The 13,231-nt window shown below is 47.8% G+C and overlaps 1 protein-coding gene across 2 annotated transcripts; it reads left to right on the top strand.

Annotated features, from left to right (window-relative positions):
- Positions 1-2,675: 2,675 nt before the first annotated feature.
- On the top strand, positions 2,676-13,231 carry FIS1 (fission, mitochondrial 1). Of its 2 annotated transcripts, XM_081556221.1 has the most exons (5): positions 9,594-9,710; positions 10,581-10,713; positions 11,974-12,050; positions 12,489-12,594; positions 12,921-13,231. In XM_081556221.1, exons 1-5 carry the CDS (start codon positions 9,666-9,668, stop codon positions 13,016-13,018), a joined length of 459 nt encoding a protein of 152 aa, XP_081412347.1. In that variant the 5' UTR covers positions 9,594-9,665; the 3' UTR covers positions 13,019-13,231. The 2 variants fall into 2 exon arrangements, with proteins under 2 accessions (XP_081412348.1, XP_081412347.1); XM_081556222.1 differs by lacking the exons at positions 9,594-9,710; positions 10,581-10,713 and adding an exon at positions 2,676-3,088.

The following is a 13,231-nucleotide window of genomic DNA, read 5'->3' as shown; positions in this document are numbered from 1 at the left end:
TACACATGTGAGTACACATTTTTTTTTATCTGCATACAATTTTGGGGAGTTCAGGAACTCTTTCAAGCCCAATTGTAGATACTGTCACCTACCCCCAGCATCAAGGATGCTGGGTGTCTGCTGGACTATCAGGGAACAAAGAGGATGCTATGTTCAGTGACCAACTTCATTCTACTCTTAGAAAAACAGAGCTCAGTTTAAAACAGATAAACTATTTTAACTATTACAAGCATGGCTATTTCTTAGTGAAGCAATTTATGAAATTTAAAAAAATATTTTGGTTTTTAAACTATTGTACTTGGGTTTTCTTTATTTTTTGGCTGCACAGCTTGCAGGATCTGTTTCCTTACAAGGGACCAATGCTGGGTCACAGTGAAAGCACCAAATCCTAACCACCAGACTGCCAGGGAAGTACCCCTCCTCCATAAATTTTAGTATATTTCTGTTTTCATTTGTCTCTAGGTATGTTTTGATTTCTCCTTGGATTTCTTTGATGACATTGGTTGTTCAGTAGCATGTTGTTTAATTCCGGCATTTTTGTGATTTTTTCCCATATTTTTCTTGCGATTGATTTCTAGTTTCATACAAACAATGCTACCTTACCTCCCCCACTAACATCAACAAAATGGAATTTACATGCACATATGGCTAAATTAAGAGTTGGGTCATTAAAACAATAAATCTTCACTAGAACAAAAACTCAAAAGGCCTCCTCTCTACATGGCAGAATCTTTACCAACTAAAACCATGTTTTTGTAATTCTCTAGCAGACAGTCTAGAAAGAGCCCTCTGACCCTGGTCCAAGAAACTCCATTCATCTTTGGTAATGTATACAGCTACACCCTGGAAGGTCAATGAATTCTGAAAGAATTCCTAGAGTCAGTACTCTGGCAGCTCATGGTTGGATGAGAGCAGTGTTTGAGGCAGGGGTGAAAGATATTCTAGTTCTTCTGGCAGCTTGAATTCATTGCTGAATAAAAACTGATCCAGAAATTTCTCTTGCCTGTTTCTGATTTTGCCTTATTCCCCTTTCCACATCCTAAGACCAAAGTGGTAATAAGTGATGTCATTCCTAGAATAGACAAATAGGAAAATCACACCTAAATAGTTTAAGGCACATTTGTTGTTTGGGGGGAAAACACACACACACACACACACACACACACACACACACACACACACAAACAAACAAAAGCAAAAAAAAATTTTTTTTTGTCTGTTATTGCTCTCTAAAATTCACTCATCTGAAAGAGGCACTCCAAATAAGCAAATTTATTCATTGTCCAAATGAAAGTCTTTATGGATAATCACCATGGTTGAGAGGTAACACTGTTAACTACCATTGCAGCCGTCTTTTCCAGTTTAGTGGCCTGCAAAAATAAAATCATTTCTCCGTATGCTTACCAGATCTGCCCCCATCCCTCATTCCTTTTAAAGTCTTTTTCTGTCCCCTCACACTAATGAAACTAAGCTCGCTAGGCTTTGATAACCGTTATAAAATGTTTATTATGTGTGCCAAGTGCTTCACAGTCATTCTCACGTTTCCTCCTAAGAGATTCACTAGGAAGGCATCAGTATTTTCACCCTGAGTTTTCAGCTGAAGAAACTTAAACTTAACGGATAAAGTAAACTGACACAGTCAGTCTGTAGAGAAATGAGGCTCAATTTTTTTTTTTTTTTGTAGAGAAATGAGGCTCAATTTTTTTTTTCTGTTGTTCAGTGGTTCTCAAAATCCAGTGAGCACCGACTACCAGAATCACCCACAGGGCTTGTAAAAACAACCCACTGCTGGGCCCTAAGGAGAAGGCAATGGTAACCCACTCCAGTACTCTTGCCTGCAAAATCCCATGGACGGAGGAGCCTGGAAGGCTGCAGTCCATGGGTCGCGAAGAGTCGGACTCGACTGAGCGACTTCACTTTCACTTTTCACTTTCATGCATTGGAGAAGGAAATGGCAACCCACTCCAGTGTTCTTGCCTGGAGAATCCCAGGGACGGGGTAGCCTGGTGGGCTGCGGTCTATGGGGGCGCATAGAGTCGGACACCACTGAAGCGACTTAGCAGCAGCAGCAGCCGGGCCCTAACCCCAGATTGCTACACAGGTGTGGAGCCGGGCTCAATAATGTGCATTTCTAAACAATTCTCAGGTGATGTCCAAGCTGCTAGTCCGGGGACCACCTTTAAGAACCACTGTTTCATATCTTTGCTCCTCAAAGTGTGTTAGAGAATGCACAGCATCGGCATCCTCTCGGTGCTCATTACAAACGCAGCATCTGAGGCCTAGACCTACTAAATCAACTCTGCACTTTTAACAAGATCCCAGGAGATTCCTGGGCACTTTGTGCGCCCTCATCACATAGATGCGAGACAGACTCTAAAGGAGGCAACAGATAAATTTTAATTTACAGACAGCGTCTCTGGCTTAAGGATTAGCAAGGAGAGTCCCGCTCACCCCGGACCACACGGGCAAGAGCCGAGGTTCAGGGATCTCAGGCCTTGGCACCGCCCCCTCCACCTCTCAGTCTCGCCGCGCCCCGCCCCTCCCGCGAAGATGCTCGCGTTAATTGGCCAGAGGGGCCCCCGCGCCCCGCCCAGGGCTCGTCTCGGCCCCGCCTCCCTCCAGAGGGCGGCGACTGCACCGACGTAGACTGCGCGCTCTTCCCGCTCGAGTCTTCCGGGGTCCTCCGGGTCACCGAGCCCTCCTCCTAGAGCAGACCCTGGGGGTCACCCCTACCTCCGGGGCCGACCGAGCCGCTACCCGGAAGTGCAGATGTCTCCGAGGTCCTTAGCGCCTTTTTTTTTTTAGAATGCCTGCCGTTACTCTCTCATTCACCCCACGAACAATTCTTGGGTGCCTGCCCTTTGGCAGAGAGATAAACAAGACACGGTCCCTGTCCACATAAAGGACTGTGGGACTGGGTGATAAGAGCTGCCCCGGAGGGTAACGGCCCTGAGCCTGGCAGTTAGTTGCCGGCCACGCAGGGACTCAGGTGTTTGGTGGATGGAGATCTCCGGTTGGAGAGCATTCCGAGTAGAAGAAAGGTGGCCGTGTGCAGGGCGCGTGGGTGCCTGGAGACGAAGCTGGAGAGGTAAGCAGAGACGATCCTGAAGGGCTTTGTATGCATCATAAGAAATTTCAACCATGTCCTGCGTAGTCTAGACGGTATTTTAATCAGATGTGGGGTCTGATTTGCACTTTAAAATGCAGCTGGCAGCCAGGCGGGGTTGAAAGACGAAAACACGTGAAGGCTGTTAACAACGAGTATGACGACAGAATGGAGGCAGCGGTGGCCTGATATTATGTATTTACTCGTTAGCTGTCTTTTCTCTTCCGCTAAGATTGACTTCCATGGGAGAAGGATTTATGTCTATTTAGTTCATTTCTCTTACCCAGCACTTAGAAGGGTTCCTGGAACACAGCAGACCCTTAAGAAATGTTTTGTTGGATGGATGAATGAATCAGTTGGAGGTTGACAGGACTTCTGGTCTAATTAAACAATAGATGAAAGTGGGAAGTAGAGGAGACTGATCACTGAAGATTAGAAGAACACAAATAGTGGAACCCTTGGGACTTCCCTGGTGGTTCAGTGATTATGACTCCACGCTCCCACGCAGGGGGCCCAGGTTCGATCCCTGGTCAGGGAACTAGATTTCCGCACGCCATAACTAAGACCTGGCGCAGCCAAATAAATAATAAATTGTTGTTGTTTGGTCGTTAAGTCGTGTCTGACTCTTTGTGACCCCATGGACTGCAGCACGCCAGACTTCCCTATCTTTCACTATCTTCTGGAGTTTGCTCAAACTCATGTCCATTGAGTCGGTGATGCCATCCAACCATCTCATCCTCTGTTGTTGCCCCTTTCCCTCCTGCCCTCAATCCTTCCCAGCATCAGGCTCTTTTCCAATGAGTCGGCTCTTCGCATCAGGTGGCCAAAGTACTGGAGCCTCAGCATCAGTCTCTCCAATGAATATTCAGGGTTGATTTCCTTTAAGATTGACTGCTTTGATCTCCTATTAATTTTTTTAAAATAATAGCGGGATCCTGTTTGGTGGGTGTTTGCTGAGAACTTCTCCTGGGCTAACCTGACAAGATGCTGTAGGGCAGAAGTCTGAAACAGGTTCCAATTTCTGGTGTCGTCAAAGGAGGGCCTCTGCCACCAAGTACCAGTTCTAAGTTTTGGTTCCACCAACAAAAAATGTCAGTTTCCTTTCTGCTCACTCACAGGACTGAATTTGAGAAGGTCATACTTTTCTGTTTTGTTTTGAATATTATCAGCCTAGAATCCAGATGACTGACTTTAAGGCTGTTTATTATTATATTGATGTAACATAATATTGATGTAACATCATTTAATAAAACCATTCCTTGGTGATTCAGTTGTTTGTTTACCTTCAGAGATATGCAGGAATGAATATCTTCATGCCTTTTCTTTCCTTTTTTTTTTTTTTTTGGCTTTTGTTGAATACTTTTTCCCCACAGAAGTAGATTACTAGTCAAATAATATAGCTCTTACTATATACTGACTGGTTTCTTTTCCAAAAAGTTAATCATAGCAACTGCAATAACCATTTATGCAACAATTATTAGTACAAAGTGAGTATCTACTGGTAGAGGCTCTGAGCTCTTTGCGCATAAGATGAGCAAAACAGACAGACCCTGCCCTCATGTAGCTAGTCTACAGTCTAGTATAGGAGGGTGGCATTCATCACCAAATCACACAAGTGTATAATTAGAAAGTAGCACATAGTGTAAACTAAAAATACAGGCCATTTGCCAAGAGACAGAAGTCAGTTTTACAACAATCTCAGTGGCACTGGTGGTGGTTTGGGGGGTTTTGTTTTTAATTTTACTATATTTTACTAAAAAAGGGGGGGTGGTTATTGGGATTGCTTTGGCTGTTTTCATTTTGAATTAATCTGAATATTTCCTTCCTCATTCATCTGCTGCTCAAGGGAAGTCCTCTACTATGCAAAACAAAAACAAAAAAAAATGACATATTGACACTTAAATTTTTTAAAGATAAAAACTGGAGCATACTTACAAACTCGTCGTATCCTGTCTGTTTATTCTGTAACTGACTCTTCGTCTCTGACACTGAAGCAGGACTCAGGTTTAAATCCCAGCTCCTCCACTTCTAGCTCTGTGACCTTGGGAAGATGAATTAAGCTTTTTGAGTCTCAGTTTCCTCATGGATCAAACAGAGCTCTTACCTTCCTGGTGTGATTTTGGACCCAGGTCACATGTGAGCCTTCCTTTATGTGGGGAAAAAGAGAGTATAGCAGAATAGTCTTTGGCTCCTGGAAGATGTTATTACCATTCCCAAACCAATACTCGTGTGGTTCACAAAAACACTGGGCTAACTAAGAAAAGAATGAGCGGGTTACAGTCTTATATTCTGAAAATGCAGGATGGGTAGTGCTCAGCCTCTCAACAGGAGCCCTCCTAATCTGGATGCCAGAGAAGGCCTTCCCTAAGGAGGAGTCTTAGAGCTTAGAACTGAGGGTCAGTAGGAATTCACCAGGTCAGTCAGGGCACAAACCTATGTGTCATCCTACCCTCCTCTCTCAGAATCAGTCCATCAGCAGTTCTTGCCGACCATACCTTCTGACCATATATCCTGAACTCCTTTACCTCCACTGCTGCTGCTGTAGACCAGGTCACCACTGTCTCTTGCCTGGGCCACCCCAGTAGCCACCGGAGGGATTGCTCTATGCTGGATCATTTCACTCTGTTGCCCAAAACCCTCCAATGCCTTCCCATCACTTGTCACACTAAGTCCAGATTCCTTACCATAGTCTACGAGGCCCCCCACAATCTGCCCCTGGCTACCTCTCTGCCCTCATTTTCTTAACAACTCTTATGTGTCCCTTCCTTAAGGCTTTGGCTCTTGCTGTTTCGTCTCCCTGGAACCTTCTCCCCATTCACCTGCATGGCTACTTCAGTTCTCTGTCCAGGTGTCACTTCTCCACGGTGGGCTTCTTAGAGCTCTCCTCCACCAGCATCCTCTTCTCTCACAGTCCCTTTCCCCTGCTTTCCTTGTTTTCACAGCACTTTATAAACTCCTGCCATTATTGTGTTTTTAGTTATTTACTTGTTCGATTATTTTTTTCTGTTTTCCCCACTAAAATGCAAGTTCTGTGAGAACAGGAACCTTATTCAGTGCTGATCCCAAATACTTAAACAGTGCCTGGCACATAACAGGTGCTCAATAAGTATTTGTTGAATGAACTAAATCATAAATGAATGAATGAGTCATGTAAGCAAAGTGGGAGGCAGGGGCAGGGGGAGATGTTCTAGATAGCAGGGACTGCATGTACAGAGGGCCTGTGGCCACTACGGGTTGCAGAACTGAAAGGAGGACTGTGGGGCTGGTGTACAGACAGGGAGAGGCAGTGAAGGAGAGATGATGCAGAGCAGGAGTCAGACCAGCCTACAGAGAACCTTCTGGGCTTTGCTCCAAGGTTTTGGCCTTTGTTCTAATGACAATGAGAAGCTATTAAAGGGTTTCAGATAAACTGAGAAATGCATTTTTATAAGGTCCCTCTGACTACTCCATGGTGACAATAGTTAGAATTTGGATGCTCGTTGAAAAACATCAGTTCAGTCGCTCAGTCGTGTCCCACTCTGTGACCCCATGGACTGCAGCACACCAGGATTCCCTGTCCATCACCAACTCCCCGAGCTTACTCAAACTCCTGTCCATTAAATCAGTGAAGCCATCCAACCATCTCATCCTCTGTCGTGCCCTTCTCCTCCTGCCTTCAATCTTTCCCAGCATCAGAGTCTTTTCCAATGAGTCAGTTCTTTGCATCAGGTGGCCAAAGTATTGGAGCTTCAGCTTCAGCATCAGTCCTTCCAAAGAATATTCAAGACTGATTTCCTTTAGGACAGACTGGTTGGATCTCCTTGCAGTCCAAGAAAATCTCAAGAGTCTTCTCCAACACCACAGTTCAAAAGCATCAATTCTTTGGCGCTCAGCTTTCTTTATAATCCAACTCTCACACCCATACATGACTGCTGGAAAAATCATAGCTTTGACTAGACAGACCTTTGTTGGTAAAGTAATGTCTCTGCTTTTTAATATGCTGTCTAGGTTGGTCATAGCTTTTCTTTCAAGGAGCAAACGTCTTTTAATTTCATGGCTGTAGTCACCATCTGCAGTGATCTTGGAGCCCCCCAAAATAAAATCTCTCACTGTTTCCCCATCTATTTGCCATGAAGTGATGGGACTGGGTGCCATGATCTTCATTTTCTGAATGTTGAGTTTTAAGCCAACTTTTTCACTCTCCTCTTTCACTTTCATCAGGAAGCTCTTTAGTTCTTCACTTTCTGCCCTAAGGGTGGTGTCATCTGTATATCTGAGGTTACTGATATTTCTCCCAGCAATCTTGATTCCAGCTTGTGCTTCATCCAACCTGGCATTTCGCATGATGTACTCTGCATATAAGTTAAATAAGCAGAGTGACATTACACAGCCTTGACGTACTCCTTTCCCGATTGGGAACCAATCTGTTGTTCCATGTCCAGTTCTAACTGTTGCTTCTTGACCTACATACAGATTTCTCAGGAGTCCCGTCTCTTTAAGAATTTTCCACAGTTTGTTGTGATCCACACAGTCAAAGGCTTTGGCGTAGTCCATAAAGCACAAGTAGATGTTTTTGAAAAAGACGGAGAAACGTAATTTGGATGTAAAATGAACAGGCACTACTTCTTATCCCTGTAATCCAGGGTGGATGGCTATGCTTACTAGACCCAAGAAACAACCTTAAGATCTCTTCATTGGCACAGAATTGAGCCATGTAACACATTCTTTTTCCCTCCACAAATTACATTTAACAAACCCTGATGGAGCTTTTGCCACCCGCCAGGCCTGTGCCAAGAGCTGCAACAGATACAAACATGGAACAAACATGGATGAGGGGTAGCAGGCCACCCAAGGAAAGTAACATCCTGATAGAAATAGTGGACTTTTGGCTTTCTTAAATTCCCTGCCTTCAAAGGAAGATAAGTTCTACTTGCCCTTAGTGTTCAGCCCTATTTTCACTCATCTGCTTCATATTATGTACACCTTTTTACCCTCTCTGCTCACCCCAATGCCCAGCCAAACTTAGGCACTCAGTACATCTCTGAAGGGAGGTAAATTTTTCTCCTTGACTATTATGGAGCCAGTTCCCTAAACTGAGGTTTCTCTTAAGTTTACTGAGCTTATATCAACTGTCCAAGCCAAATAGAAAAGAATAACTTCCCACCTTAATTCACAAGGCTATTATGAGGGAAAAAAGATTCAAGGGGCTTTGCAAATGTGAAAGGTGTTTGGATGCTGCTGCTGCTAAGTCACTTCAGTCGTGTCCGACTCTGTGCAACCCCATAGACGGCAGCCCACCAGGCTCTGCCGTCCCTGGGATTCTCCAGGCAAGAATACTGGAGTGGGTTGCTGTTTCCTTCTCCAGTGCATGAAAGGGAAAAGTGAAAGTGAAGTCGCTCAGTCATCCGACTCTTAGCGACCCCATGGACTGTAGCCCATCAGGCTCCTCTGTCCATGGGATTTTCCAGGCAAGAGTACTGGAGTGGGGTGCCATTGCCTTCTCCGGTTTGGATGCTAACCCCCTGCATTTGCACTGTGGTCATTACTATTATTTCCTGACAACTCAACAAATATTTTTTGAACATTTCATTTACCTTGTGCTCACAGCTAGAGATGGACAGATAAACAAGACACAGTTTCTGCCCTCAGGGAACTTACATTCACACGTGTGCTGGAGCACTGAGTCAAGGTAAAGAGAATTTGAAAATCACTACCTGCCCTTCACTGCATAGAACACAGATGCCAGAGCAGCATGCAGCATTTCCCCTTTCCATGGTTTGTTGCTTCTCACTTCCAAGCTCCTTATTGCCAATGACCCCACATGGATGGCCTTTCCCCCTTGACTACACCCAGAGGATGCTTTATTAAATAATACTTAAAATATTGGACCTTCTGTGCAAGCAGAAGCAACAGTTTTTCTTTAAATTCCCATTAATAGCATCCCCCATTAGTATGTATTCCAGTCTCTGGCTTACGGTTGACGGATCTGGTTTTCTTTGCTTTTGCATTTTAAGTCCGCCCGGGCCCTGGAAACCCTGGTACTAGTTATGATTTTCTTGCCGGCATTAAAAAGTCACGTAGCCCCTAGGGTCCTAGATATCTGAGAGCAGGGAATTGGGGGCGGGGGCGGGGGCAGGGAGGAAAAGAGAGGGTTAGACTAGATCCTAAAATTATGTGATCTGTGCCCAGTTCCCAACCTTCTCTTTCCGCTGTTTTCAGTCTGGGGGCTAACCACCAAGACATAGTCTCGGATTTTACTGAGGTAGCCTCTGTAGACGGAGGCACTTGCAGGGTACCCAGGAAGACAAACTCAGGACTGGCCAAGCGCCGTGCGTGGCCTGCGGACCGTGGTGAGTGAGAGGGACCTATTGGAGCATGCGCATCAGTAAGTCCAGCTGCGCGCCGCGGCGCGGTAGGCGGAGGCGGGTTCGGCGGCGGCTACGGGAAGCGATTGGCTCTGCGTAGGGAGGGTGGTCCCGCTTCCGCCGGACGCCGGAAGTAGCTCTCCGCGCCTGTCAGTGGGCCATGGAGAAAGTGGCACTGTAGTGTCTGAGTTGTGAGACCTGCGGGGCCGGCGGCCATGGAGGCCGTGCTGAACGAGTTGGTGTCTGTGGAGGACCTGCTGGTGAGGCCCGGCTCCGAGGGAGGGAAAAGGAAGATTCGGAGGGGCGGGCCCTGAGGAGAGTCGGGTAGGGGCCACACTCTCCTCCCAGCATCAATTTTGCCTAGAGAAGCCGAACTACGGCTCCCGGCAGCCCCAGCAGCGTTCGGCTCTTGCCCAGAGGGTCCACTTTGCCCCAGAGACTAATGGGAGTTGTAGTTTCCTATCCCACCACGCCTCAGACTCGGGGCCTGGAGTCTGACGGGTGCTGGGTGCTCTCAGAAGCTCGAGGTCAGGATGGGGGCACCTGATTTTAAGTGCTCCTTCAGTGGCGGGGGAACACAGCGACCACCGTAAAGTTTCACCTATTATTCAATCCGGCACAGCGCTAAGTCCCTTGTAGGGGATGTCTCAATCTTTGTAGCTCTAACAGGAAGTAGGCACTGTTTTTATTACCGTTTTTTTCTTCAGATAAGATAGGGTCTAGACTAGGCAGGGTGGGGCTGAGAGAAACAGTCTCCGACGAGGGGCCGCGTGGGCTGGACTGTTGTTGAGCTGTTTACTGTTTAAGCCAGCCTCTCGGGGTCAGCTGCTTCGGGAGCGGTGCCTGGAGCCGCCACCAGGTGGCATCTCCACTCGGCACCACTAGGGGGAGGGAAGCAGAGACGGGAGGTCCAAGGAGACAAAGGAGACGACCCGGCACTAAGAAGCAGAATGCCTGGGTCCCAGAGATGAAGATGGCAGAACCTGGGGTACCCCATGGCCGGGTACCCCAAGACCGGAACGGGGAATGTGGCAAAGGAGAAGACGGAGGATAACAGGGACACCCAGGTCCTGCTAGAGTTCAGCTTGCTCCCTTCACTTCTAAATGACTCCTCTCCTCTCCTGTGGCAGAAATTTGAAAAGAAATTTAAGTCTGAGAAGGCAGCAGGCTCGGTGTCCAAGAGCACGCAGTTTGAATATGCCTGGTGCCTGGTGCGAAGCAAGTACAACGACGACATCCGTAAAGGCCTTGCTCTGCTGGAGGGTGAGGTGCTAGGCTGACTCCCCAACTCGCCCCTTTCCCAACTTGCCATCGTCGTCCTCTGCCACCATTGGCCTGGTTTTCCCTCTCCATCTCCAGTGTGGGGATCCTTTTTCAACATGGGATCTCAGAGTACAGTCATCTTCCAGTAAACTCACTGCAGGAAAGGGCTATACTTAGTCTGACTTCTCCCAGTGTGCTTTTGGCTACTTGCTACCTCATTGGTGTTTTGCCAGACAGTCATAGCATGTCAGTCCCCACGGGACTTTGGTGATCTGGTCGTCTAGACAGAGGGAAAGTGACTCGTCTCAGGTCAGACAGCTGGTTAATTAATGGCTGAATTGGCTCCTGTCTTCGTGTGTCCCAATCACGTTGTCTTTGCCCCCGCACCTCACCATATTGCTTATTTAGCAGCTGTTGTTGAAAACCTTTGGGGGGAGTCACATAGAAGTCCAGAAGACTGTCCTCAAAACCTGTGAGCAGCTGGTGTTTTTTTGATCAGAATCCTATTTCCTGTTAACTTTGGATAGGTCACCATTTGTCAGAGGCTACAATACTTGACCTTTAAATTTTTCTGTACCCCTTTTCTCTTGGTCAAGTAATGGTGTATAAACAATCACTATACTAGCCAAGGATACCTATTATAAATCCATAAAAGTAAGAATCTTCCTGAATGCAAATCATCTCAGCCTCCATTTGTGAATTTCTCAGGTTTCTTGAGAAATAGGACACAGCTGCAGAAGTGGTCTCTAAACATTGCCAGTCTAGTTGAGGAGACAGACGCTTGGGAAGCTGTATAAACACCTGCCGACCCACTTAGCAACAAATTCTAGTGCACAGAGTACAGCTGAACATGAAACCTTAGAAAGAGGTGGGATCTTTCAGGGAGAGGTAGTTGAAGGTGAGTTCGGAGTTGTTTTTTTAAAAGGAGAAGGAGTGCAAACTTATTTTGAACACTAGTCTGGGCAGCAAGCAACTGGAGTAGAGATGCCTTTGGCTTGTCCAGTGCCCTGATTTGCTTTTAGTTCACTTGGATGAACCAGAGTTGACTGGAGTGTTGATATGGAAGCTGGATACACCTCAGTGTTGGCTGGGGTTCATGCTGCCCCACGGCTCTGGCTAGGAAGCCCGGAGTGACTGGAGCTGAAGTGGAGGCTCAGGACAGTGAATTTAGGGAGTGGAGGGGGTGTCTGGGACACATGCACTAAGAAAGAAGAGAAGGGGTTTTCACCCTTTTCCTTCCCCCCCACCCCGACTCCCCAGAGCTGCTGCCCAAAGGGAGCAAAGAGGAGCAGCGGGATTACGTCTTCTACCTGGCCGTGGGGAACTATCGGCTCAAGGTAAAGCAGAGCACTTCCTTCTGCCCCTCCACCCCGCCTGGGTGGCCAAGCACCTGCTCATCTCTCTCCTCCAGGGTAGAGCCCAGGCCAAAGAGGGCAGTAGGCAGGGGGTGGTATTGGGTACAGAGGTGCAAGGTGAAAGCAGGCCAGGACACTGAGGGATGGCAAGAGACAGAAGATCAGGGTGCCGAGGGTGTGGGGAGCAGTGATGTCAGCACTGGGGTGCAGCCCCAAGCCTTGGGCTGTTATCTCCTTCAGCTTATCACCCCCACACAGTTGGGGTGGTTTGTGGACTCTACTCCTCTGGGTGGGGCTGGAGTGAGGGAGGGGGTGGAGGTAGAGGGAGGAGCCCCAGGGCCAGCAGAGAGAAGGCCCCTCTGATGGGCAGGCGGAGGGATGGAATTCTGAGGGGGTGTGTGTTGTTTTCCCTGAGTGCAGGAATATGAAAAGGCCCTAAAGTATGTGCGAGGGCTGCTGCAGACAGAGCCGCAGAACAACCAGGCCAGAGAACTGGAACGGCTCATTGACAAGGCCATGAAGAAAGGTGAAGGCCGTCCTCTCTGCCCCTCTGCCTCCCTCCACTCCCTGCCCTCATGTTTCCTTGGCCCCCCGCATCCCCAGGTCCCTCTCGACTCTGTTAACTCCTCTTCTGTCCCCCGTGCCTGGGCCCTCTGGTCTCTCCAGATGATGCCCTCCAGGCAGTTCCTCCTCAAAGCCTCTTCTTTCCCCGGCCCTCGGGGCCCCTTACGCCAGGACTCCAGGGAGAGAGGCACATCTCCTGCCAAGGAGCAGCAGGCCGTGAGGTGGTAGCCCAGGTTGCTACAGGGACTGGGTTTGGCCTTGTGACAGTCTCCCTTTTCCTCTCCCCAGATGGACTAGTGGGCATGGCCATCGTTGGAGGCATGGCCCTGGGCGTGGCAGGACTGGCTGGACTCATCGGACTTGCTGTGTCCAAGTCCAAATCCTGAAGAAGACGGCATCCCTGCCTCTGTCCAGGGACACATGGGAGCCCGTGGAGGACACTGGAAGAGAGGCCCACCCGCCTCGCCATCCCTTTCTTCTCCCGCACCCCATCCCTATCCTCTGTGGCCATCACCCTCCTCTCCCCTGAGACCTGTCACCTATCCCCAAATCATGTGCTTTGAGACGAGTGTAAATAAAATTGGACTTGGGCTTGGGAA

Source organism: Giraffa tippelskirchi, chromosome 13, assembly GCF_054371585.1.
Source record: "Giraffa tippelskirchi isolate mGirTip1 chromosome 13, T2T-mGirTip1v1.2.pri, whole genome shotgun sequence".
NCBI classification, from domain to species: domain Eukaryota; kingdom Metazoa; phylum Chordata; class Mammalia; order Artiodactyla; family Giraffidae; genus Giraffa; species Giraffa tippelskirchi.
Note: the sequence above shows the minus strand (reverse complement) of the source record. Positions and strands in the feature narration are given on the sequence as shown.

Coding starts and splice junctions, on each gene's coding strand:
- FIS1 (XM_081556221.1), top strand. CDS start 9,666: ATGGAGGCCGTGCTGAACGAGTTGGTGTCTGTGGAGGACCTGCTG. Junction 12,051..12,488: donor TGGGGAACTATCGGCTCAAG/GTAAAGCAGAGC, acceptor CCCTGAGTGCAG/GAATATGAAAAGGCCCTAAA. Junction 12,595..12,920: donor TGACAAGGCCATGAAGAAAG/GTGAAGGCCGTC, acceptor TCCTCTCCCCAG/ATGGACTAGTGGGCATGGCC.